At 64.1% G+C, this 25,589-nt stretch overlaps 3 protein-coding genes across 8 annotated transcripts in view; all 3 read right to left on the reverse strand.

The window, feature by feature from the left end:
• NSD1 (nuclear receptor binding SET domain protein 1) overlaps positions 1–231 on the reverse strand; it is a 58,756-nt gene extending 58,525 nt beyond the window's left edge. The window contains exon 1 of the mRNA XM_082771744.1: positions 208–231. The gene's annotated coding sequence lies outside the window, so the exon portion shown is untranslated. The remainder of the gene's footprint in view (positions 1–207) is intronic.
• Positions 232–5,177: 4,946 nt separating this feature from the next.
• Positions 5,178–11,626, reverse strand: FGFR4 (fibroblast growth factor receptor 4). Of its 6 annotated transcripts, XM_082771753.1 has the most exons (18): positions 11,363–11,626; positions 10,807–10,900; positions 9,609–9,878; positions 9,441–9,530; positions 9,199–9,365; positions 8,977–9,100; positions 8,561–8,751; positions 8,318–8,456; positions 8,024–8,217; positions 7,704–7,849; positions 7,478–7,599; positions 7,257–7,367; positions 6,958–7,148; positions 6,635–6,757; positions 6,480–6,550; positions 6,155–6,292; positions 5,976–6,081; positions 5,183–5,894 (listed from the first exon to the last, which is right to left on the reverse strand). In XM_082771753.1, exons 2-18 carry the CDS (start codon positions 10,886–10,888, stop codon positions 5,748–5,750), a joined length of 2,412 nt encoding a protein of 803 aa, XP_082627879.1. In that variant the 5' UTR covers positions 10,889–10,900; positions 11,363–11,626; the 3' UTR covers positions 5,183–5,747. The 6 variants fall into 6 exon arrangements, with proteins under 6 accessions (XP_082627878.1, XP_082627874.1, XP_082627875.1 ...); XM_082771752.1 differs by having other exon boundaries at positions 5,178–5,894; positions 9,199–9,530; XM_082771748.1 differs by having other exon boundaries at positions 5,179–5,894; positions 9,199–9,530; positions 11,490–11,610.
• Positions 11,627–16,016: 4,390 nt separating this feature from the next.
• On the reverse strand, positions 16,017–25,241 carry ZNF346 (zinc finger protein 346). The gene is made up of 7 exons (XM_082771790.1): positions 25,172–25,241; positions 24,982–25,085; positions 24,520–24,615; positions 23,376–23,526; positions 22,323–22,562; positions 19,715–19,808; positions 16,017–18,362 (listed from the first exon to the last, which is right to left on the reverse strand). The coding sequence occupies exons 1-7, from the start codon at positions 25,230–25,232 to the stop codon at positions 18,257–18,259; spliced, it is 852 nt and encodes a 283-aa protein (XP_082627916.1). The 5' UTR covers positions 25,233–25,241; the 3' UTR covers positions 16,017–18,256.
• Between the last annotated feature and the right edge of the window lie 348 nt (positions 25,242–25,589).

Here is a 25,589-nt window from a genome sequence, read left to right on the forward strand (position 1 = left end):
CCGGGGCCTCGCCCCGCCGGGAGGCCGCGGCCTTAGCGGGTCCCCGGCCGGCTCCGCGATGCCGGGCGGGCAGCGCCGCTCCCTCGCTCCCCGCCGCCCTCCGAGCGCCGCCACCGAGCGCCCCCCCCCCCCACCCCCACTCCCGGTTCCCCGTGCATCCACCACCACCCCCCCCGGGGCGGGCAGCGGCGGCGGCTCCGTCGCTACCTCCTGCTGCCGGGGCCGGGGTCTCCGCCACCGCGAGCGGCGAGGAGCGGGGCCGGGCGCCGAGCCACGCCACGCCGCCGCCGCACCGGCAACGGGGGGGTGCGGAGGGGGGGGGGGGGGAGACAGCGGCGGCCCGGCGGGGGGCAGCGCCGGGATGGGGCTGGGTTCCCCGGGCAGCGCCGGGGGGCAGGGCCCGGCTGCCACCCCCCCGGGGTGCCCGGAGGGAGGTTGGGGGCCGCGGGGGGGGGGGGGGCGCGGTGCCCTCCCGGCCGGCCCCGGGGTTGCCGTTTTGGGGGTTCGTTCCCCCGAGGGGGCACCGGGGATGCCGGCAGCCTGCGGGCACGCTCGCTGCCCGGTGCGGCCAGCCCTGGTGTAAATAATGCCCCGGTGTAAATAACGCCCGGCACGGAGTGCCCTGTCATGAATAAACCACAGCAAATGGATCCTGACCCACAGCGCGGGCACGGCATGGCCTCGCACCCGGCCTCACGCCCGGCCGCCTCCCTGCCCACGCTCGCTGCTGGCCCTCGGGCACGCAGTTCACCCCGCGGTGCCCGCGTCCTGGTGGGCACCGTCCCGCTGCAACCACCCCGTCAACATCGGGGCCACACCGAGGTCCCCGTCCCGGTGTCCCCACTTCGGCGTGACACCGCCGCGGTGCTGGGTCTCGCTGCAGCACACCCACGGAGGGTGGAGTGACTTGGCAGGAAGCGCCACGGCCGGAGGCTCGGCTTGTGGTTGTTTGTACCGCCGACGGCCCGCCGCCGTGGGGCTTGGCCGGCCTCAGTGCCGCTGTGGAAGCCGTGCCCGTGCCGTGCCCACGCCGTACACGGTGTTGCTGTGTGGACACCCAGCCCGTGCCGGCGGGGAGCGATCCCGTGCCACCCGGCTCCCTCGGGGCGGCCCAGCCCACGGCAGCCGCACCCTCGGCACGCGGGGCCCAGGCAGCCGACTTTCCCTCCTTCCTGCTCAGACCTGTCACGTGCGTTTCCGTCCCGAAATGAAGCAGGAGGTTTTATTTAGAACCCCCCCCCCCCCCGGGGCGGGCAGGGCTCGGTGCAGGATGAGAGCACCCGCAGCAGCTCGTGGCCACGCAGCCTGCCCTAGCACCGGGGTGCCTGGTGAATGGGGGCGGCCGTGGTGTGGGGACGAGGTCGAGGGGTGTCCCCACAAAATGGGGGCCGCGTGCAGGCCACTGGCTGTCACCATCTCCTCTCATGCTGGTTATAGCACTGGTTGACCTGGGAGATTTGGGGCTGCAGGCTGGGCACCTCACAGTGCCCTCCATGTGCTGGGGGCTGAGCTCACAACCACGCAGCGCGGCCACCACCTCACCCCATGGGACGCTGCTGGGCAGGGGCTGAAACCCCCAGGCAGCAGCACCCCGATGGCTGGGGGCACATCTCTAGCCCCCTACTCGCAATCCCAGCACCCGATCCATCCCCATGGCCACGACGGGGAGCAGGGCCGGGGCCGCCACAGCTCGATCCCGCTCCCGCCGTGCCGCCGCCCCCGCAGCACGGCCCCCTCCCGGCTCCTCTCTTCCGGCCATGGAGCTGCCAAACGGCACCGGGGCCGCGGCGCTGCCGCCTGGATGCGTGCTGCAGGGGCTGCGACCCCGCGGGGCTTTGTCTGCGGGCCCGGTGGGAGCACGGTGAGGCCTCCCCGGTATGGCCTCCCCGGTATGGCCTCCCCGGTGGGGCCTCCCCGGTGGCCGGCTTCACCCGCTCGGCCCCCTGCACCGCCACTGAGGCCAAGCGGCCATCAGGAGCAGGCGGCTGAGCCGCGGCTGCCCGATCCCAGGGGGATGCCTGGAGAGGCTCCTGCAGAGGACAGCGGGGTGGGATGGAGGCCAGGGGATGCATCATGGCCCCGGGGAGCAGCGCGGGGCCCAGCACAAAGGGCCGGGGCCGCGGGGTTGGCGCATGGCCGGCGAGCGCGGGCGAAAGGGTTAAGGCGCTGCGGCGGGCAGGAGGAGGGCTGGCCCGGCCGGGGGAGGAAGGAAGCAGAGGAGGAGAGGAGAGGGGAGAGGAGAGAGGGGAGCATCCTGCCCGGAGGCCCCTTTCCCCCCGTGGGGTGGGGAAGAAGCTCGGGAAACCGCCGGGGATGGGAGCGGGGCGGCAGGCTGGGCTCAGCCCCGTTGCGTGCCGGCGGGGAGAGCCTCACGCATCTGCTGCTCACTGGGTGCTGTGCCCCAAAAACCTGCCTGCGGCCCCAAAACCTTGCCTGGGGCGACCCCAGGATATTTGGGGGGGGGGGCAAGACCCCCAGAGCCAGGAGCTGGGGACAGGGACCCATGGAGAGGGCAGTGAGGGGTAGCACAGGATGGTGCCCCCCCCAAAATGGGTTAAGGCATGGCAGTGGGGGCTCCAGCTCCGTGCCCCGTGAATCGGGGTGGGGGGCACAGCCCACGAGGGGGGTACAGCCCATGGGACTTCCACCCCCACAGCCTTCAGGTGCTGCCACCGCTGTCGGAGCCCGGTGCGGGTGGGAAACCACGTCCCGAGCCCCCCGCCCGTCCTCCCACCGGGTTCGTCCCGGCCCCAGGAGCCGGGGGGGGGGGGTGCGGGCAGATTGGGGGGGGGGCTCCCGGCGCTGCCCGCCCGGTGCGGAGCTGCCGCGGCCGGCCAGGAGATGGGGCTCGCAGCCCGGCTTCCCCGCACCGCCACCGCCACCGCCACCGGCACCGGCAACGGCAACGGGACGGGGGGCACGGGTGGGGGGCGTGGGGGAGATGGGGGGGGGGCGCTGTGCACGCGTGGGCGTGTGGAGGAGCGAGATGGGCTCGGGGGGAGCCCGGGGTGGGGGCTCAGGGTGTCCGGGGGGGGCAGCAGCCGCCTGTTCAGGGCTCTCTCTCCACGGGAAAACGCGGCCCCGAGTGGGTCCCCGTGGGTCCTTCCCCTGCCCCCGTGGGGCTCTGCCCTTCCCCTCCGCTGCCCAGAGGGCAGGGGGCAGGGGTATGGGAATGAAGGGGGCTCAACCCCAGCCCGGGGGCAGAGGCTATCTGCAGCCCACAAAAGCCAGATTCTCCCCCAAGATAAAATCCCAGAGCTTTTGTTTAGGGGAAAAAAAAAAGACAAGGGCACCTCCCGGCCCTACAACAGCCGGTCGTTAAGGGAAGGCATCTCCAGAGAGGGGCTGGAATGAGGAATTGGGGCTGCTGCTCCTGCCCCGGGGCTCGCCCCCACATCACCCCATGGCCACTGGACTGGGGAAGGGGCCGAGAGGGACTCCAAGACCCCCGGGGACCCTCAGGAGGCGGCTGAGCCCCGGGCAGGCTCTGGCCCCGCACCGGGGCTGGGGGATGGCGTGTGGGAACGGTGCCTCAGGAAACCAGTGGGATTTACTGGGCTACACGCTAAATCCCCCTCACAAAAGGGGCCTGTTCGTGGGGACAGGATGCCGGTGGCTCAGCCACACTTGTTTGGCCAGCAGAGCCTGGCGGATTAAGGACAATTGGTTCAGCCCTGACAGAAAACACCAGGAATGTTAAACAATAAAACCGCCTCCAGTTGTTGCGGGGCTGCGGGATGCCCCGGGACGCCTCCGCTGCCCCGTGCCCCCCGCCACAGCCCCACAGCCCCGTGCTCCTGCCCCAGCCCTGCTGCTGAGCCCGCTCTGCTCCACCAGCACCAGGACGGGGTGCTCGGGTGTCCGGGGACGAGGCAGCCCCAAGCAGAATGGACACACTGCTAGGACCCCAAAAGCATTGCCGGTGGCCCCAAAAGCAGTGCCGGGTGGCTGGTGGCCCCAAAAACATCACCAGGTGGCTGGTGGTATGAATGCACGGGCTGCAAGGATGCACACTCACCTTGTGTGCTCAGCAAGGGGGAAGGAAGCAAGACCCTGTGGGGTTACAACCCCTGCTGTCCCCATCCCACCCCAAGCCCTGGGCACAGGGGGTGTGAGGTACCCCCACGTGCCATCAGGGATTGATGAATCCCCCTCCCTGTCCCCCCTTTGCAATCTCCCTTTTCCAGGGAAGTGCCAAGGAAGCAAATCCCCTGCACAGCCCCGTCCCCAGGCACCCACGGGTCCGGGTTTACCCAGGGCTGGCTCCCTGGGGGCCAGGGGGTGGGGGGGCAGCCAGCCCGGGCAGTTTGCCCTCCGGCGTGTGAATGCCCCATTCAGGGCTGTGCTAAATGCATTGGTTCTGGCACATTAGCAGACAGCTGGGATCCTTCGGCGGGGCAGGGAGGCAGCGGGGACGGGGCAGGTTTCACACCTGCTGGTGGTCTGCAGGCCCCGGGGGGGCTCTGCCCAGGGGAGAGGGGGAGCAGAGCCCCTGGGCGAGGGGCTGGGAGAGCTGCGGGCAGGCTTCGGGGCCAGCACGGCTGGGGCTGCACGAGGAGGGGGCCTTGGGGCAGCCCTACAAGCAGGTATGGGGCAGGGCAGGCTCTGCCACCCAGGAACGGCCCCAGGAGCTTGCCAAAAGGTGGCTGCACCCCAGCGCAGCAGGGGCGAGATGAAGGGACCACTTTTCCTCTGGCTCCTGCCCCACATGTCCCCGTTGCTCCCCGAGAGCCACCTTGCAGGCTGGGGGGGGGCTGCTCCCCACCCCTGGAGCTGCCCCTGCAGCTGGGAGCTGGGGAAGGAAACCAGATCCCGGGGCTAACGGCCCTGCAAAGCCCAGCCCTTGCCGGAGCAGAGGAGACGAGGTGAAACCCTAGACCCAGGGAGCGGGCTGGCAGGAGGGGGCGAGACAGCTGCAGCCCCCGCTCCCTGCAGAGCCGAGCTGGGTGCCGTGGGGCAAAGCAGGCAGCAGAGAGCAGGGCCTGGGGCTGAAGCCCCCAAACCTCGCTCGCAGGGGCGCTGGGGTGAGGAGAAGGCAGCGCAGAGCCCGTAACTCACTTTTATCTGGTGTCCCGGGGCTGGCCCAGGTGGGGAGGGGGGGTCCCCAGCGTGCTGGGCCGGGGGCTCTTTCCCAGCCTGGGAGCCGGCAGCAGTTGGTGGATCAGTTTCAGGGCGATGCTGGTAGCGGAGTTCACGGTGGCTTAGCGCAACAGTGGCTAATGGGGAACAGATGCAGCAGCGCTTTGTGCCGGAGCGGGGCTGGAGGCACAGGAGTGGGGACGCCGCTTCCTGCACCTGTGGCACTGCCCCCCGGGCAGCGCGCGTCCTCCCCCGGCCCTCCTCGCCCCTGGGAGCAGCCCAGAAACTGCAGCAGCAGGGTCTATTCCAAAAAAAATAATTTATCAGGTCGATATTTCACGTACATAAATATTCATCTCTATGGCTATGTACAGAGGCAGGCAGCGGGGCTCCCGCCAGGAGACGCTTCCATCCAAACCCTGGACACAGCCTGGCGCCCCGGGGGCACCGTGGTGCAGTGCCCCCCCTGCCCCTCCCCACCAGGCAGAGGCTCGCTCAGCCCTGCATTGCTGGGACCCGGCCAGGACTGGAGGCTTTGTGCAGAAATGGGGGGGAAAAGAGCCCGTTCCCCGGGGAGGGGGGCACCCCCTGCGCTGCTGACGCTGGGTGCAGCAGGGAACAGCCCTGCCTGGATCCGCTGCGCGGCATCGCCCTGCCCTGCCCTGCCCTTAAGTCCTCACGCTGGGGTAGGTGAAGAGGCAGGGAGCGAGCGGCAGCGGGTCGTGGGTGAAGACGGAGTCGTCCGAGGAGCAGGTGCTGGTGGTGTCCTCGCAGGAGGGCGAGTACTGCTCGAAGGGCATGGAGAGGTCCAGGTACTGCAGGGGACACACCGTGCCGTCACCGCCCGCCCCGCCACCGCCACCACCACCATGCACACCATCCTCATCGTCACCCACCTCCTCCGAGACGGCCGCCAGGATCTTGTCCAGCCCCTCCACCAGCTGCTTGAAGGTGGGGCGCTGCGAGGGCACGGCGTGCCAGCACTCCCGCATCAGCATGTACCTGGGGGCCGGGCAGCGTTAGGGGAGGGGGCACAGCTCGCCCTGCCCGCCCCCCTCCCCTGGCCCCTACTCACAGCTCGTGGGTGCAGTTGGACGGCCGGTCCATGCGGTGCCCCTCCTTCAGCAGCTTGAAGAGCTCCTCCACGGGGATGCCGGGGTAGGGGGAGCCGCCCAGGGTGAAGATCTCCCACATCAGGATCCCAAAAGACCACCTGGGAGCACACAGGGCAAGGGGGGTCAGACACAGCCCTGCAGGAGGGGTCCGGCTGCCACCGGGATGGTGCCACCCCCCCGGAGCACCCCTTGTCCTAAGGATGGGGACCCTCCAGCACACACACACAGCCCCACGGCGCTGCCTCAGCCCACACCCCGCGGCAGCCCTGGGGCCCCAGGACTCACACGTCGCTCTGGTGGGTGTAGACGCGGTCAAACAGAGCCTCTGGTGCCATCCACTTCACGGGCAGGCGGCCCTGCAGGAACAAACCCTCTGCTGAGCCTGGGTCCGGCACCCCCCAGCCCTCGCCCTGCCCCTCGCCCGGTCCCCCCCCACTCACGTTGCTGGTTTTCTTGTAGTAGTCGATGTCGTGGACGTCCCTGGCCAAGCCGAAGTCGGCGATTTTCATCACGCTCTCTGCTGTGACCAGCACGTTGCGGGCAGCCAGGTCGCGGTGGATGCACTGCCAGGAGGGAAACAGCACCCACAGGAGATGTGAGAGGGCAGCCAAACCTCAGCGAGTCCCCCCTGGCACATCCCGACCCCCCACAGCACCCCAAAGCACCACCAGCCCCCCTACGGCACCGTCACCCCCAGGGCTGGGGGTGTCATCCCTCCCGCCCCGCTCTTTTTGGCACCCCTCGCAGGCTGTGCCGGCCCTACCCGCTTGGACTCCAGGTACTCCATGCCGCGGGCCACCTGGTAGACGCAGGACACCAGGTCCTTGAAGGAGAGCTGCTCCTCGGGCAGCGCCGTGATGTCGAAGGTGTAGTCGGGCGTGGGAGGGCGCCGGGCGCGGAGGTACTCGCGCAGGTTGCCCTTGGCTGCGAACTCCACGATCACGTACAGTGGCCCTGGGAAGGGCAAAGGCTCCGCTCAGCCCTCCTTATCCCTGTCCCGCTGCCCCCTGACCCCGTCCTGCCACCCCCCCCGAAGCCCAGCCTTCCCCGCGCCCCCCTCACCGTCCTGCGTGCAGACGCCCAGGAGGTTGATGATGTTCTTGTGCTTGTCCATCAGCTTCATCATCTCCATCTCGGAGATGAGGTCAGCCAGGTCCTTGTCGGTGGCGTTGTCTGGGGGCAGGGGCTGTGTCACCGTGCCAGCCGGCGTGGTGCCACAGCCCGGCACCAACACAGCCCCCGTGCCCGGGGTGCTGCAGGGCAGGGAACCTTCCCTTCCTTACCTTTGAGCATCTTCACAGCCACGGTGACGGCTCTGTCCGGCCGCTCCCTGTCGATGCCGTACGCCTCTGCCCGCACCACCTGGCCGAAGCAGCCCTCTCCCAGGGGCTTGCCCAGCACCAGCCTGGCGGGGAGAAGCAGAGCCGTGAGTCGGAGCCGGGGTCAGCGCGGAGCCACAGCGCTGGCACCACCAGCCCCAGCCCTCCCCAGCGCCGCGCGGCTCCGTACTTGTCCCGGGGGAACTCCCACTTGGAGTCGAGGGGCAGGTCCAGCTCCACGACCCCCGCCAGCATGGGGGCACAGCTGGAGGAGAGGCGAGTGACGCGCATCAGGGACGTGCTGGACTTCCCGGAGGAGCTGGAGTCCAGGGAGAACTGCGGAGAGAGCACAGGAGGACCTCAGCCACCCGGCCTCGTGCTTGGGACGATGGCCCCAAGAGCAGGGCTCATGCCGAGGCCATCAGGAGGGTAGGAGGTGACAGGGGCAGGTGGCAGCAGCGGAGCCAGTCGGCCACCGAGGTCCCCCCAGGGCTCCAGCTCGGCCCTCACCTGCCGGATGAGTGGGAATTTGGAGAGCTTGTGGACCGCCATGGGCTCCAGGGGCTGCTTGCTCGACTGCGTCTGCATCCGGCACAGCACCACGATGATGATGGCCATGGCCACGGCCAGCGAGCCCGACGTGTAGATGATGATATCCGTGTACTTGGCCTCAGGGGGCTCGGCCTCCCGCACCAGCTCCTCTTCTGGAGGGAGAGGAGGCATCATCCTGCAGTCCCTGCAGCACCCAGGGCCGCCCCCAGCCCCGACCAGCCTGGTGGTGCTCCCCAGCCCCCCCAATCCTACCTGGGAGCACGGTGAGCCAGGCCGACTGGTAGGAGAGGCCGATGGAGTTCCCCGCCAGGCAGGTGTACTCGCCCGCGTCCTCCATGGAGACGTTGCGCAGGTACAGCACCTCCACCTCCGAGCTGTTGATATCCGCGGTCTGCCGGCAGAGCGAAGGACCCTGAGCATCCCCCCCGGGGGGGACGGGCTCTGTGTGCCCCTCGTCACCCCTCTGGGGGCAGCACCGCGGGGCCCGGCCGCTACCTTGAGCACTTGCACGTAGGGCACCCCGTCGGGGCCGTAGCTGCTGCCGTTCACCTCGATGTGCTTCAGCCACTGGATGTGGGGCTGGGCGTCGCTGTACACCTTGCAGAAGAACTCCACGTCGCTGCCCACCAGGGCCGTGGTGTTGGCGGGGAGCCCTGCCTGCAGGATGGGCCGGTGCGGGGACCTCTCTGCAACCAGGACAGCAGAAAAACATCACCCGTGTGGCCCGCAGAACCCACAGCGGGGTCACACCACTGCCTCCCCACCCTCTGTGAACCCCCAGGGACCTGCGGTGACCCCAGCTGCTGCCTCGTCCCCACATCCCTTGGGTGCAAAGGGTGCTCAGGCAGAGAGGAGCCGAGCACAGGCTCCCCCACCCCATTCCCAGGCACCCCGCTGGCCAGAGCCCTCACCCAGCACGTCCAGCAGGTAGCTGTAGCGGATGCTCCCGAACCTGTTCTCCACCAGGCAGGTGTAGTTGCCGCGGTCGGAGGGCACCACGCTCTCCATGACCAGGCTCCAGTGCTGGTGCCGGAGCTGCAGCGGGGAGACAAAGTGGGGAGGAACGGGGTCAGTGCTACGGAGCTGCTGCTGAGCGGGATACCGGGAGGGGGGGGGGGTTATGGGGACCTCACCCGGATGCCCCCGATGCGGTGCTCCCCCCGGAACTCGCGCCCGTTCTTGAACCAGCGGATGCTGGGGCTGGGGCTGCCCGAGGCCGGGCAGCGGAACTTGACGGTGTTCCCCGCGGGGACGGCGTACAGCTTCTTGTCCATCCGGTGCGGGTGGGTCCAGTACGGCGCTGGGGACACACGTGGCGTGCCGTGGGACGGGGCACACGGCACAGCGCCACGGCCCTGCCCGGGGCACCACTCACCTCTGTGCACGTAGACGGGCTCCTCGCCGCGGTCTCCGTGGGGCCCGTCCCCATCGCTGTCTTCATCGTCATCGCCCGACGCCAGCGAGTCTGCGGGGGGAGGCAGGTTGTGAGGGATGCCCCCGTCTGCAGGAGCACGCTCCCCCCGGCACCGCCCTGGGCACTCACCCACGACGGAGATGGTGAAGTTGCGCAGGATCTCCCCGGTGCCCCGGGCCCGGCACACGTAGAGCCCCGAGTCCTCGTAGGCGACCTCGGAGATCTCCAACAAGCTCTGCTGGAGGTGGACGCGGCCCCCCGGGACCAGCGGCCTGGACTCCTTGTACCAGACCACGCTGGCACCGCTGTGGTTGGCGTCGCAGTACAGCTTCAGCACGTTGCCTGGGTCCAGCAGGAGATGTTCCTCCTCCGACTCCAGCAAGGGGCTCTCGAACAGCTCTGCAGCCCAGCAGAGACGCGCTGAGCGCCAGGCACGCTGCTCACCCCCCCGACAGCACGGCCCCGCCACGCACCCGCCGGGAGCACACGGCACGACGTGGCCCAGTGCCCGGCCACAGACACGGGCGAGGGCTGGACTCTGCCCTCAGGCACGGGGACGAGGCTTCCCCAGCGGCTGCCTGGCACCGGCGTGTCCCTGTCCAAGGCCACACAATGCCACCCTCCTTTCGGAGGGGACACTCCTGCAGGAGCAGGGTGCCCGAGCCCATCCTGCCTCGCTGGGGATGGGAAAGGAGTGGGTGCCCTCAGCATCGAACCCTCCTGGCCACCCTCCCCGCAGGGCTGCTGGAAAAGCCAGCACCAAATAATTATTCTGTTCTGTTCTAAACCTGGAGCAGACCCCAGCGCAGCCAGCCCTTGCTGTCCTAGCACACCATCAGAGCAGCGCTGCGGTGATGGCTCCGTCGTGGCTGCAGGAGATGCTGGGACCCAAAACCCCACAGCTCCGAGCGCGGCAGCCCCGCAGCCCCTGTCTGTGTCCCATGCAACGTCCCCGAGCCCCGAGCGCTGCGGCTGTCAGCACACGTGTGCACGGCCAGAAAGGAAAGACCCGACCGCTCAGCAACTGCTGCACCAACCCCGGGCACGCCACCGGGCTGCCCGCACGCTGTGGGCCTTGGGGACCGAACCAACACCGAGCCAACACGCAAAGACCACGGAAAGCAGCGTCCCCGACCCAGGGACCCCCCAGCCTGGCTGAAAATCCCACCCCAGCCACACTGGTGCAAGGTGCCTCCTTGCCGCTCTCGCACCCATTTGAGCCCACCAGTGGTGGAATGAGCAGAGTGGGGGGCTCGGCGGGGTGCCCAACCCCAAAGCCCCCTCTGCCGAGCCCAAATCCCAAATCCCCCCCCCTCCAGCCCCATACCTGTCTCCATCGCCCCTCGGCGGGAGGCGGCGGGCCGAGCCACCAGCAGCAGCCCGGCCAGGACGTGCCAGAGCGGCCGCATCTTCCCGGCCTCCTGCAAGGCAGCGGCAGCGCGGTCAGGAGGGGGCTGCGCGCCCCCGGGGGGAGCCGGGACGCGCCCGGACCCGGGACGGGACGGGGAGGGATGGGACGGGACGGGACGGGGCGGCTGCGCGGAGCCCCGACGGCACGATGGAGCGGGGCGCGGGACGGCGTGGGGAAGGGGACAGGGACCCTGCGGGGGTTTGGGGACCTTGCGGGGGTTTGGGGACCCGGGGGGGACTGGGAGAAGGTGGGGGGATCCTGCCCGTAGCCTTAACCCGGGGGGGGGACGGGGAGGGGACGGCAGCACCGGGGGGCGCGGGGAGAGGTCCCGGGCTCAGCGCCCCGCGGACGGGGCGGCGGGGAGGGATGGGGGCGGTGGGGAGGGATGGGGGGTCGCGGGAGGGATGGGGATGGATGGGGTGGGGGCTCGGGGGAGGGATGGGGGGGTCGCGGGAGGGGGTCGCGGCGTTACCGGCGGTGCGCGGCTCCCTCGGCGGAGCCGCCCGCGCGGTGCGGGGAGGACCGGGGCAAAGTCCGCCGCCGCCGCCGCCTCCGGGGCCGTGCCGTAGCGACCCGTACCGAGCCGTACCGTGCTGTACCGAGCCGTACCGAGCCGTGCCGGGCTCAGCGCCCCGTCCCCATGGCGGCCCCCGGCCTGGAGCTGGCTCCGCCGCCGCCTTGGCCGCGCTCTGCCGCCGCCGCGGGCGCGGGCACTTTGTAGGGCGGCGCTCGGGTTACACCGCGCCGCGGGCGGCCCCGACCCCCGCCCCGCCCCCGGGACCGAGCCCGAGCCCGGGACCGAGCCCGAGCGTTGCCGGGCGCCGTTCCCGGCAGCGGGGCAGCGCACCCGCCGGCTAATTGGTGCCGCCGCAATTAGCCGCCGCCTTATCGCTGCCGGGGCCATAAAGCGGCCGTGCGTGACCCCCATTAGGAGCCCATCAGGCCCCGTCGTAAAAACACCGCGGGGCTGCGAGCCGGGACCCGGGCGGCCCTAATCCGGCCCATAAACACCTCCCGGACCCCCCCGCTGCACGCCCGGGGACCCCCGGGGGGCACCACGGGCACCGAGGACAACCCCCGGCCGCCTCCTCCATCCCCGGCCGGTAACGGGGACCCGGTCCCCAATCCCCGGAGCCCTCCTGCAGGCAGCGGGGTTCACAGCCACCCCCGTCCCCCCCATGTCACCCCCCGTCATCCCCATCCCGCAGGGCCACGAGGCCAGGGCACGGCTCCGGCACATGGGAGCAGCGAGCGTGGCACGAGGCGGTGTCACACGAGGGCTGCGCGGTGCCACCGTCACCCACGGTGTCACCCACCCCAGGGTGCTGCCCCCACCCCGGGGCGCAGAGGAGCACGGAGCGGCCCCCGCGGCCCCCGGCAGCTGTTCGGCGCGGTGCATTCCTGCCGGCACGCGGAGCGGACGGGAACATCGATTTCACGGGGCAGCAGCCGCCTCCGCAGAGCTCGCGGCGTGCCGGAAACACGGGAAAAATGTTGGGTTCGGCTCGATTCGAACCGAAACCGCATCCGAACGGGGAGAACATGGAAATCCTCGGCGAAGCGGAGCCGGCAGGGCCAGCTCGGGGCAGGGCTGGGTGCTGGGGTGCAGCAAAGCCCAGTGGATGGATGCACGAAACCCTGGAGCCCCAGGGGAGGTCGGGGCGAGTGTGGGAGGGGATCATTCCCAGCGCTGGGAATGCCAGAGGAGAGCTGGGAGCCCATGGGATGGGCACAGAGACCCTAAACCCCATCCAGGTGCCTGCAGTGGGGACGGAGCAGGACGGGCAGACAGGAGCAGGATGAGGGGACCCGCGCTGGCAGCTCGCCCCGTGCCATGCTGGGCATCCCCACAGAGACCGGGCGGTGGGGGCACGGGCTGGGGGCTGCAGGGGGCTGCTCCCCTCCCTGCTGCGGGGCTGGGGGCTCGGGCTGCCTCGCTTGATTTATAACAGCAACTGAAGGCAAACAAAAAGCCCTTCACGGCAGCACGGCCCACCGCCTGCCGCCCGCCTCCGGCAGCACCGCCACGGCCTCCGCCACGCCAGCAGCTCAACAAGGGGGGATTGTGCCAGCGCCGGCTCCCCGTGCCATGGGGGCAGCCCTGCCCCTGCGCCCCCCTTTGCTCCCCGGGCTGCTCCCGTCAGCTGCAGCACCGCAAGGGGCACGTGTTCCCCCCCGGGCACCTTGCTGCAGTGTGGGAGCCTTGACATGGCAGGGTGACCGGGGAGGGGGTGCCCAGAGGTGGGCATGGTGCAGATGGGGCAGGGGGACCCGCTCTGCCCCAAACCCAACCAAGGAGAGGCGGCGATGTTTGCTGTTTGCCTGCACCGAGCCGGACCCACGGCCTCGCTCGTGTGCGGGGCCCCGCGGCAGCGAGCACGCACGAGGGGCTGGGCGCAGGGGGCTCCATCCTCCCACCCCTGCCCCTTCCTCCAGGCAGTAAATCATCCCTGCTCCCCTCATGAAAGGCCCGTGTATGCGCTGCCGGCGCAGGGAGCCTGCCTGGTGCCAACAATATTGCTCTTGGAAGGCAGCCGGGGCTGCGGGAACACAGCCGCCCCTTGTGCCTGGCCCCAGCGCTCGCCGCCGTTCCTGCTGCGGTCGCACCTGCGGCCAGCATGAGCGCGCGCGGCCGGTGGCTCCTGGGGGGGCCGGAGCCCGGGGGGCTCTTTCCTCCTGGAAGTTTCTCTTGGCCTCTCCTGAACGGCCGTTGTTTGGGGCGCAGGCTCCCCGCTCCCAGCACCCCGTATGCGCATGGGGTCGGGATGCCGAGGGATTGGGGCCGTGCGAGCACGGCGCACGCCAGCCCCAGGCCCGGTGCTCCCCGCTCCCTCCAGCCCTGCTGGCCCCGGCACATGGCAGCCCTACAGCCCCGGCCACAACCCGCAGCCTCTTATCAGCCCAGCCGGGCAGGGCGCTCTGGTGGGGCCAGGTCCTGCTCCAGCCTTGCCAGGAGCCACCTCGCTGCTGCTGGCCACGGCGATGCGGGACATCGGGTCCCAGCCCCACAGAATGGGGTCCAGGATGGGAGCTCAGCCCCTGTGCCCAGCCCGGCCGCATCCCTCCGCTCCCCCACATCCCTCTGCCCACCCCGCAGCAGGAGCCGAGCACAGTCCCGCTGGGATCCTGCTGATCCTTATCTCCCGCAGGGAGGGACTGATGGAGCAACCCGGCCCGGTTAAGGTTTAACCAGGCACAACTCGGCAAACATGAACCCGCTGCTCCCTTTGGGGAGGCGAGAACACGGGGCCCGGCGCAGGGGCTGCCGGGGAGGGATGTGGTGCCCCCGCTGAGCCCCCAGCATGGCACAGCAGCACCCACAGCATCGGGCACCGTGTCCCTGCCGGGGTGAGCAGGGAGCACCCCGCAGCACAGGGCGCAGCCGTGCCAGGCACAGGGATGGGTGCAGCACGCTGCAGACCCCAGGCACCAGGCTGGGCACCACTGCCCGTCCATGGGCTGAGCAAACCAGGCCTCCAGCTCCCACGGGGAGGGCTCTTCCTACCAGCTCTGCCCCCCGCGAGGCACAGGACGCTCACCCCACGAGCAGCACGGCCACGGCGGGATGCCACGAGGCAGCAGCAGGGCCACCCCCACGCTCCCAGCCCCTAATGGCAAGCAGGCGCCCGGCCCGGCCTCCACATCTGCACCTGATTTACTTGCTGGAGACAGCGGGGCCACGAGGGAGGGCAGCGGTTAGGGCTGCAGACCGGGGGGCTGCGTTCCCCCCCACACCCCCCGGTGAGGGTGGGATCGGGGTTCCAGCCCCACGCGCCGTGCCGGGGGCCGAGCGGGCTGCGCAGACCGGCCGGCTCCAAGGAGCTGGCTCGGGCACAGGCGGGGGACGGCGGCGCTTCCGCGGGGATGTGGCCGGGGTGGCTCCGTGCCCTGATGCTGCCTGCCAGCACGGAAGGCGCTTGGGCTCGGCCCGTGGCGGGCAGCCGAAGCCCCGGCACAGCCAGGTGCTGCCCGCAGGGGCCCCGGGCGGGAGGCACGCTGGCGGCAGCAGCGGTGTGAGGGGGGAACGGGTGCGCCCTGGGCTCTGCTTCCCCCGGTGCACAGAGGGCTCTGGGCCCAGCTGCCGGCCCCTCGCACCGCAGGGTGCCCCCGGGTGCTGCAGGGAGCAGGGTGGAAGGGGGGGCTGGAGCGTGGCAGCCAGCCCTGGCAGCAGGATGGAGGCAGAGAGAGGCACAGCTGGCTGAGTGCAGCCACCAGCTGGGGGCTGCGGGCCCCCCCGGAGCAGCCTGAGGGGCAGCGTGCACCCAGCAGGGGAGGGACACCTGTGATTTTGGCACCCCTCTGCTTCAAGGATCAGAGCATGGGAACGGGACAGAGGCAGCCCCACGTCCTCCTCCTACCCTGCACCTGCCTCGGGGAGCGCCTGCACCCACGGGAGGGCCGGGAGCGGCGAGAAACACCACGTCCCTGCTGCCAGGAGGGGACGGGGTCAGCGAGGGACAAGCTGGCAGCTGCCGCCACGCCGCCCCGGCACAGCCGAGCCGTGCCCTGCAGCAGGCAGACGCAGCCCGTCCCTCCCTGCGCTGCCCCGGGGCTGGGGACAGCGCCAGCACGAGGCCCGCGCCGTGCCTGGGGACACCGTAGGGCAGGGGGTGCAGCTGAAGGGTGTGCTGCTGTGCCCCCGGCATGCCCCGGGGTGCTGAGCAGCAGTCCTGGGGCTGCCTCAGCTCTGGGGCCTGTGTCAGGGCAGCGAGCACAGCTCTCTGCACTGAGGGGTGCAGAGGCAGGAGGCTCTGCCATCGCCCTGCTCCTGTGCTGCCACAGGAGGGCTGGAAAAAGCCCCGTGCCCCCTGCCTGTGATGGATGTTTTCAACACAGGCAGCACAGCAGCCTGCAGCAGTGCCAGCAGGCTCCGGGGCCAGACTGTCCTGTCCTCCCCTCGGTGGCACTGGTGTGCTCCAGGCCACGCTGACTTGCCAGAGCAGCGCAGAGGAAGGCACCTACCGGCTCTGTGCAGACCTCAGGGGCCTTGGGGTGACAGCAGAGCCTTGAGGAGGGCAGCTGGGAACACAAACCTCCTGCCCCTAACGAGTATTTGAAAGGGGTGCGCGTCCTGTGGGCTGAAGCGTGGCAAAACAAAGCAAACCAGGAAGGGTTATTGCAGAGAGACAGCACCCAGCAGTAGTAATAAACACTCTATTTGGAGAGCTTCACCTCGGGGAAACAGCAGATACATAAACATCGTGTACAGGGGGAGGCAAAACTGTCGGCACACAGCGCAGTGACACACCGGGCTGGGCAGTGCTGGAAATGGATCCCTCGTGGTGTCAGCGCACAGCACAGCCAGCAGGCACCTGCACTCACACGGCGAGGCGAGAGCTAAGCAGCGGAGATCGGCGTTGGAGGCCACCCAGTGCCACCCGGCGCACAACGCTTCCTTCAGCTCAGTTTTCTGCTCGTTGATCGGCCTGCGAGGTTTAGAAGAGCCTCCCTGACGAGCAGGAGGCGAAGGTCAGACCTCAGCGGTAGAACAAGAGTGGAAAACGTCAGGAAGGCGAACCCAGACCAGCAGGAGCCTGTCCTAAGGGGAGGTGGCAGACCCCGCGCAGGGTGAAGGCGAACAAAGCTCGTGCACAGCCTGGAGCGGGGAGGGGAAGGCAGAGATCAGCAGCCAGCTCTCTCCTTGCTTAACCTGCCCAGCGCACGCTGGATTTTGGAAGTGCCTGCACGGCCTGGCTCTCGGCCTCGCGAGGGCGGCAGCTGCTCCCCCTGGAACGCAGCGCGGGGAGCGCAGGGCCCCAGCCTGCCCCACTGCAGCTGCTGCGGCTCCGCTCAGCCCACCCTGCTCTGCCAGCCCTGCGGAGTCCCAAGAGGGGCCGGATCCCCGTCCTTCTGCCCCAGGGAAGGACAGCAGCAGGGTGTTTGCCATGGGACGTCAAAGTTTCAGCTCCTCAGAGGCACCGACGCTGGGATGAAGCCGCGGAGTGTCTGACTCGGAGCGCTGGCAGCGAACACGAGGCCAGCCCGACACACACGGCTCTCGTGGTGGGCTGGCGGAGCACAGACAATGCCTTAGCTCAAGGACAAAACATCTAAAGAACTCACCCAAAACGCACAACAGTCTCAGATGCCTGCCCTTCCTGCCGGGGGCTTTTCTAACAGATCTAGTACATTAGCACCACGAAGGGACCATCAGGCTGAACTCCCGGGTTTGAAATGCAGAACGGCCCCTCTCCAGGCTGGGACGAGTACGTAAGAGCTTTGAGGAGAGGGCTCGGGCAAGGAGTGTCTAAGGAAGGACTAACAAGGGCAGGTTTCCAGGGGATTTGTAGTTTTTTAGTCAGCTAACAATTTGACCAAGTTATACTACGGTCTTCTATTGTATCTAGATTCGTTTCCTCTTTTTTTTTTTTTTTCCTTAAAATTCTCTTTTCCCATAATATTTTGCTGGCAGTAGGGAAAATGCTGCACTTAAACTCTGTCAGGGCCTGCACGTGAAGCGAACTCGCTCTGCTCACCCTTCACCTGCTGATCACATTCAGACCTTGGAGATCGCCACCAGCGCCAAGTTGGGCTGCAATTTGTTTAAGTTACAGGGGGTAAAGACACACACGGTGAATCATCACATACACCTGTTTCCATAGGAAACCAGGCTAAACAGTTCCTTCCTTCCACATGGAAATCCTCGGAGCAGAGGGCTGAGCTGCCTGCAGAGCCAAGAGCTCCCGCTCCTCTCTCAGCCCCCACTCCCACCAGCAGCAAGCTGTACACCAGCGATCGTGACGACTTGTTAGACACCGAGACAACAGAGCTCCAGAACCGACGGCTGCAGTGCTGCGAAAGGCTCCAACGGCAATCGGTGGCTCAGGAAAATCTGCACACGAACCTGCCCGGAGCAGGCAGGATGGATGCTGCGCTGCCACTTCTCATTTGGGGCCTGTAAGAAGCCAGGCAGCCCGCACAGCATCCCCATCCGTGCCGCGTGAGCGCTGCTTGCTGCGATCTAGGAGTTCTCCTCCAGCAAAAGCCGCCTCCGAGCGCGGGCCGCTGGCCTTCCAGGTGCAGGAACCCGCCGCTTGCTCTGGTGAGGGGAGGAGGTGGCCGTTGCCAGCCTGTTGCCAGCCCCTCCTTATACCAGATACACACTTCCTCGCACACCGCACCCACCTTCACAGGAAGCAATTACACAATGAAAACTACTCTAAGGGAGTGAAGTATTTGCTGTCTACCAAGTCTCTTCCAGCTGGATCCTTTTTCGGACAGATTCAGTCCCCGTTCTGCTCAACGGGTGCATACAGGAGGGTAGGGCTTTGCTTATCCAGAGGGATAATGAAACCATTGTGGGCTGGCAAAGGACGTGCGTTCTTGGGCCACCAACACAACGCCGAGAGCAGTGCTGCAGCTCGCTCTAGAAGTCTTGGCTGAAGTAGCTGTAGCCTCCCGGGGCAGTCGACTCTTCCCGGACGTACTGCTGGGGGGGGAACGGTCCTACAACCGGCACTGCTCCTGGCATCCTGCACGTCCAGCGGAGCAAGGGGAAGAGAAAAGGGAAAGGAAACAACGTCAGTCACTCAAATCTGTCAGCTGCCATCACTGCTCGGCAAGCACGGCTGTCAGCGGAGTAACAACCTACTACAGACAAGTCAGCCACTTGCCAGAAAAGCTTCCAAGTGCTTCCTTACTCTGTGTGTAAACAGACACCTTTAGCAGGGCAGAATTAGCTAGTGCACAGCTCAAGGACCGTTAAGTGCTTCCACTACAAGGCAAGTATCCTGGCTCTTTTCAGCCTGCAGAAACTGGCCTGGAACAGCGTTTAGCAGCTAAATCCAGAAGCAGCTTTCTGAAAGGGAGCTGTTTGGCTGGAAAAACTGGAACAATGTCCATGTCCTTAAAGGGAACGGCTATGCCTGTGCATGGGGAACACCTGCAGGGTTTTTTAATACAACAGGACAAATTCAGGCTAGGTGTCTGCCATTCACTGATCCTGCTGTGCTGTCCAAGAGATGAAACTTTCAGAGGGGGACAGGCAGAGCTTCCATGTATGTCTTCCAATCAATTACTCCACAGACAGGGTGCAATGGGGCTGTTATTCCACAGACACACGACAGAAGATCCCAGTTTTCCTCCTAGCCCCTCTGGGAAATCTACCTAGCTAGGAGTCTATCACTTCAGGTAGGGCTTCCTAACGCCTCTGTCTTTAAGAAGCTGTCCAACCAAGAGGGGTCCATTACTGACCCTCTTTAAGGTAAGGCACTGAAATTAGAGAGCAGAACTTTGCCAGTGTCCAGAGCAAGTACATTTGGTATTAATCATCCATCTAGCAGCCTAAATTTTAGAGATGAATAGTTTTCAGGGGATGCCACTATTTAAACTTACCAGCTGTAGAATGACTTCAGCAATATAGCCCGGGTTTCTGGAGCACACTGACTACACGCCAGATTTTAAAAAAGCAACTCTAAGACTAGAATGGCAAGTGGATCTCCACTAAGCCAGTCTTCAGTTAAATTAAAATCTTAGTTCTTACAGAAATGGCGTTTAACAAGTGTCAGGCTGGATGTGTTCACTGCAAAGATCCATGAACCACTGAGAACCAAACACCACTGAAGGACGCTTTTACTCCAGCAGCATCCCCGAGCTGTCTGCAGGGGGAGCTGCTGAAGAGGCAGAGGGGATGCAAACCTCCACTAGTTAGCTGGCTTCACTACAAACAGCACAAGCTTGCACAAATTGTATCGGTCTGCTTGTGAGTCAGCTTGAAATACACACACAAAACTGTATTTAGGTTAGATCTAAAGCATTGTTTAGGTTATATCTAAAGCATTGTTTCAACAAGGGTGGAAGCACACTGGAGGGGAAAGTTACTTACTGGTTCTTGTGTTTGAAGCCACTGATGTGAGCCTGGTACTGCTCTATGGAGTTCAGCACTATGTTACAGGTGTTGCAGGGGTACCCCTTCCCGGCTGAAACAGACAGCAGTGTTAACACACAGCTAGCCAACAACTCGGTGCCCGAGGTAGGAACAAGATGATGGATCACTTGATGTCTCAACCGGCTGCTAAACAAAGACAAGTAGCAAATCAATGGCCTGAGCAGACAGGGAGGTCACAGAACCCAGGTACCCCACCAGATACCGGTCGGGCCCTGGTTGGTGATAGGAGGGAAGCACTAAGCCAGCAGGCCTTCCCCGGGCAGAACCCGGGTTTGTTATCTCCAAAAACAAACACACCTTTCCTACAACCAGTTCACACTATCAGATGAGGTGAAAATGCAGCATTAGGAGACCAACCCTGCCATTATGCTGCCTCTGCAACTCCAACTCCACTTTTTTTTTCTTTCCCAAATGCCCACTTCTCCTGATCTGTTTGTCTCATCACAGAAAACAAGAGACACTTAATTTGTAAGCTCGACACGTTTCAATAATAATAACAAGAACACAAAAGCAGCCAGAGGAGATTATACACAATATCAGGTTCCACAATGCAGCATTCTGCTAAGCCTTGCTGCGCTGCCAGTTGAGAATATTGAACTCTGTCCGCAAGCAGTTTAGTTACAGCCGGTGTATCAGTTAACTGGAAAAAAAAAAGTCTCCAACAATAGTTGTACCAGACAGATCAATGGCTTTGATCCCAGCTGGAGTTGTCACGTTACACAAAGTTCTGGAGGTTGCAGATAGCAAACGAGCAAACATGGCAGCAGAGTTCACCACGGAAGCCTGTGAGAGGGGAAAATCCTGGCACTTGTCCCCAGGGCATGAAGTGCTCCTGAACTCAGGCTCTCCTGAGAAGGACTTTGCCTTGGAGCCTCACAAAGAAAACACTTCCCTAAGGGGAACAGGGACGTTCACCCTAGGGGTGCAGAGCAGCATCACCAAGGGACACAAGGCCCTCACGCCCACCTCCCTGCACCATCCAGGTGGAGATCTCTCTGTTGAAAGCCTGACGATGAGGTGTGTGCTGAGCACTTCACCCCGTGCCCCCGCACCCTGTGCTGATGGTTCCCAGAGGGGCTTCAGGCAGATGGGTATCTGCCCATCTGGGTGTTGCACTGCGAAGGACACATCTTCACCTCCTGCCACTCTGATCCCAACAAGGCCACGTTTAGGGACAGCAAGTGCTCAGAAAAAAAAAAAAAAAAGTCTTCACAAAAGTACAGGCCAGCATCTGAGCTCAATTCTATAAGAGAGGAACAAGAGGCTTGTTCTGGGAAGAACTGTGCCGGCACGCCAGCTTGGCGTGGCTGTTAGCAGAAACAGGGAAACACGTCCCTGACTGCAGCCCATCACATCAGAGCAGCCTCACGTTACAGCTACGGCTTGGAAACCTCGCCTGGAACAGCTGAAGTGCCACGGAGGTGTGGATGGAGACACTGGTTTTGTGAGGACTTCATGGAGGACATCGATCACACAGCCAACAGCACTGCCCGCTTACCCAGTCTGGGCCGGGGCTCCTGAGCCTGAGTCACAATTAAACAGAACCATTGATCAGGCCCCATTAATTAGGTAAAGAGCAGCTGAATAACACAAGATGCGAGGCACCTTTTCCATCTCCCACACGACTACACGATGTGGGAGAGAATATTACTTGGATAATTGAGCCTCATTTCTCCTAAGTGCTACCAGTAGCTAAAAGTGGCCCACAAAGAATTAAAGTAATTAATCTTCTGCTTACGGGCGTTTTATGACAGAGAAAGAAGCTCTTCAAGAAGATTTTAAGGTGATCTGTCTGCTTATCATTTACTTGAAGCATCCGGCAGGTGCTAGACTTCCTGCTCCGACGGAAGGCTGCTGGGAGGGACAAGGGAGTTTGCTGCCAGCTCCTGATGCTTTCCCTGGGCTCCAAGGCTTTCAGCAGGCAGGAGTACTCACAGGGAACAAAACATAAACCAAATGAGTTTCAACTGTCTGCCTAAAATTCCTCCTTAATAGCTCAATTTTTTCCACATTCCTGCTTGCTCTGGAGAGTTGCATTAGTTCATCAGATGAAGTGCCCACACAGAGGCAGAAAGCATTCAGGGAGAAATCTCTCTGGCTTTCATGTGCTTTGAAGCAGCAGGTGCAGTAAAACCTATTTCTTCCTTCTTTGGCTAGTCCCCTCTGAAGGCAGTTTTTAAGCATCAAATGCCACTTTTATCTTTCCATTTTGGATGCAATCCACCTAGCTAGAAACAGCACTGGCCAAAATCCCTGGATTATCCGCACAGAGAATAAAAAGGCCACGTACCCGATTAGACAACATCGCAAGAACACAACCCAGAGCTTGCCACAAGCAGCTACAGCCTAAAACCTCTCCTGCTGCCAGGGGGTTACGCTGTCAACCAAATCCATCTTCCGGTGCATCATCAAGATCCTGCAAGACCACGAGCAATTCTCCCTGCTCCCTCCACACGGGCTCTCATGCAGAGACCTGTCAGACACGCAGTGCTGCTCTCCCACCCTGCCCTGCAATTCTTTATTCGCCTGCTTGCTGAGAACTCACCCATAAAGGACGCCGCCGGTGCATCAGGAGTTCGGCCGTAGTGTGCCATCAGCTTGTGTTTGGTCTCTTGCTTTCTGTGCTTCTTGCCTACGTAATGCTGTTTTGCCATAAGGGGGTTGTTGAACGTGGCGTGGCAGAGGGTACAGAACTTGTCGGGGTCAGTAATGTCCTTGTTCTCTTCGTTAGGAGACGCGGCAGAGGTGGGGAGGGCAGCAGGATGTTTCTGTGGGGGTGTTACTTCTGCAGGGTGAAGCCAAACTTGTGGTCAGTCACAGAACTCAGATGCAAAATAAAGTCATTTTAGTTCCCTAAAACATGCATTAAACAAACAAACAGACCCCAAACACCCCAAAAGCAAACCAAGTCAGAGAACATAAGAACTCTGGACAAATTGATGTCACCCCTACCTCTTCCCTTCATGCTCCTGGTGCATGCTAAGACAAATCCCAGTAAGGGGACTGAACACCAGGGAGAAGCTTCCTAAACACCCAAGAGCTCCTCTCACACCCAAGTGGCAGGCGTGCACCAGACTGCTCCCGTCTCCAGCCACCCTTGGGACGAGCACAGCTCCAAATTTCCCAGCTACACATCCCCAGCCATCTGCAGCTCAGAAGCCCCTGAGCCACAGAAGCTGTACTTTACACCCGAGCAGCCCTGCCCAGTTCACCTTACAGGCATTTCACTGGTCACTCAGGTTGCTGCGAGCTTTTAGCAAGCATCACATCCCATGACAGATATTTCTACAGCTTTCCCTGGCAAGCAGCTCTGGCCCATTCCTTACACGCAGGGATGTGTACAACTGCTGAAAGCTTCACTTCACCCAAACAAGAAATAAAAAACCACCCCAAACATGCTGCTTTTAGTCAATGCCAGCCTACCAAGCAAGCTGCTGAGAGGCAGCAGTCTCTGGAGGTGTGCTGCTGGCTTGCCTCCTTCACAGGCAAATGCCCAAAACGGCTCACACCTGGGGTCCAACGACACTTCCCAGTGCAGACTCACTGCGTGCAGCACTTTCCAGCTGGCACGTTACAAGTGAAGGCACTGCAGTCATACCTTCTGCTTTGGGGGACTGCTGCTTCACGTTCTTGGCGTGTGTCTTCCCCAGGTAGTGAGACGTCGCCACTGCCGGAGAGGAGAAGGTCATGTTACAGATAGGGCAGCACTTGTTCCTGTCCTCCCCGTTGCTGCCTTCCTGCTTGCTCTCCTGCACACAGAACCACAGAATGGCTGAGGCTGGAAGGCACCTTTGGAGAGCACCTTGCTCAGCCTTCTTGTCACATGAAAGAATGCTGAGGCATTTAAGAAAACAAAATAAATGGAGACACTGAGATGTGAGGTTGGAAATTTGACTGAACAAGAGTTCCATGGTGCAGCACTCACTGACCGGACAGCATTCCTGCTTCAGATTTCCTTGTCATCTCAGTGAACCGCTCTAGGCAGAGGGGCTGTCCTGGCCTGCGTGGGTTGAGGACAAGGTTAACTGTGGGACTGCCAGAATGGATCAGCCAGCCTTCTGCTCCCCACGAGGTGTGAGCCACGCAACACAAACACCACTATCAGCTGGGTCATCGGCAACATGATGCTGGCTGAGCAGGCAGCAGCAGTCATTCCTAAGCCTAACACTATGTGTGAAGGCATCCTCCTTTATCCCCCCCTCCACCCCCGCTACAAATGTTTGAGGGTTAGGGATTAAAGCTGAAGCAATCATAAAAGCAGAATCTGTTTCCCAAATGAGTCATGGGGCAGACAGATGGCAGGGTGGAATGTGCTCCTCTCGCTGACCAACAGGCTCCAACCACTGGCTGAAGAAACTGAAACAAATAAAAACAGAGTTGTGCCAGAAAGGGAAGTCCGGCGAGTTGTGAACCCTAAAACTACTTGTAATGAAATTAAACATTACGCAGGTGTGATGAGACTCCTGACTTTGTTATTCATGAATTTGCTGCTCCTAGTTGCTTTACCCTGTTTTTTTTTTCACGTAGTTCACAGGGAGACTTTCAGTACAAGGCAGTGGGCGTTCCCTTAAGTGAATGAGGCAATGGGAACCATACTCACCGCGACAAGGCACAGCCACAGCAGCACAGAGCCCTTCCCAGGACCCCTTTCTCCCATCGCTCACACAGGCACAGGGGTCACTTGGCAGCGTTTAGCTGAGACCCAGTGTCATGAACCCGCCAGGCTGGGCGCGTTGCCTCACCTGCTTAGCGTCCACCTTCATCCTCTTGCCGGGCGCCAGCTCCTCCTCGCCGTGGATGGACAGGTAGCGCCGCACCTTGTTGGCGTGCTTCTTGCTCTGCGGGGCAGAAAGCGGCTGGGGCGGCCTGGCACGGCCCAGAACAGCAGGACATGGCCCAGTACGGCCCGGTACAGCGGGATATGTCCCAGTATGGCCCGGTACAGCCCGTTATGACCCGGTACAGTGGGACATGGCCCAGTACGGTCCAGTACAGTGGGACATGGCCTGGTACTGCCTGTTATGGCCCGGTACAGTGTGATATGGCCTGGTATGGCCTGGTACAGATGGGTATGGCCCAGTACAGCAGGACACGGCCTGTTATGGCCAGAGCAGCCCAGTACGACCCGGTACTGCCCGGCACAGCCCGTTATGGCCCTGTACGGCCCAGTACAGCCCAGTACAGCGGGACACGGCCCGGCTCACCTGGTAATGCGCCAACCTCTGCGACTCGGAGATGAGCAGCGCGCTGCACACCTTGCACTGCGCCTCGGTGAAGATGTGCCCGTTCTCCCGGATCAGCCGCTCCACTGCCGGCACACAAGCGCTGTCAGCTCGCTCCGGGCCGGGCCCCGGCCCCGTCCCGGTGCCCCCGCCCTGCCCCCGCTCCCCTCACCTGCCTCCCTGCCCACCGGCAGCGCCGCGGCGTCCCCGTTGCTACCCGCCCCGTCCGCCATCTTGGCCGCCGCCGCCGCCACAGCAGCTCTCGCGAGATCTCCGCGCTCCTAGCAACGGCGCAGCGGAGGGAGCGGGGGGAGGCGGCTCCCCGCGCCGTCACGTGCTGGCGGAGGGAGGCCGCGGCCGCCATGTTGGTTGTGGGCAGCGGGGGGAGGCGGATCGGTGTGGGCCCCGCGGGGGCTGAGCGGCGCCGTTAGAACCGTGCAGGAGGGGCGGTGAGGAACGGGAGCGGCGCTTGAAGCATTCTGCGACGGGGTTAGCGGCGCGGAACGAAGCCACGCTGTGCCTCGATGTTTATTTCCTGTTGAAATCAGTCACAAGAAGTCGTGGGGCGCCCCGGCAGCCCTTGAGGAGCT

Source organism: Aythya marila (assembly GCF_965140915.1).
Source record: "Aythya marila genome assembly, chromosome: 14".
Lineage (NCBI taxonomy): Eukaryota > Metazoa > Chordata > Aves > Anseriformes > Anatidae > Aythya > Aythya marila.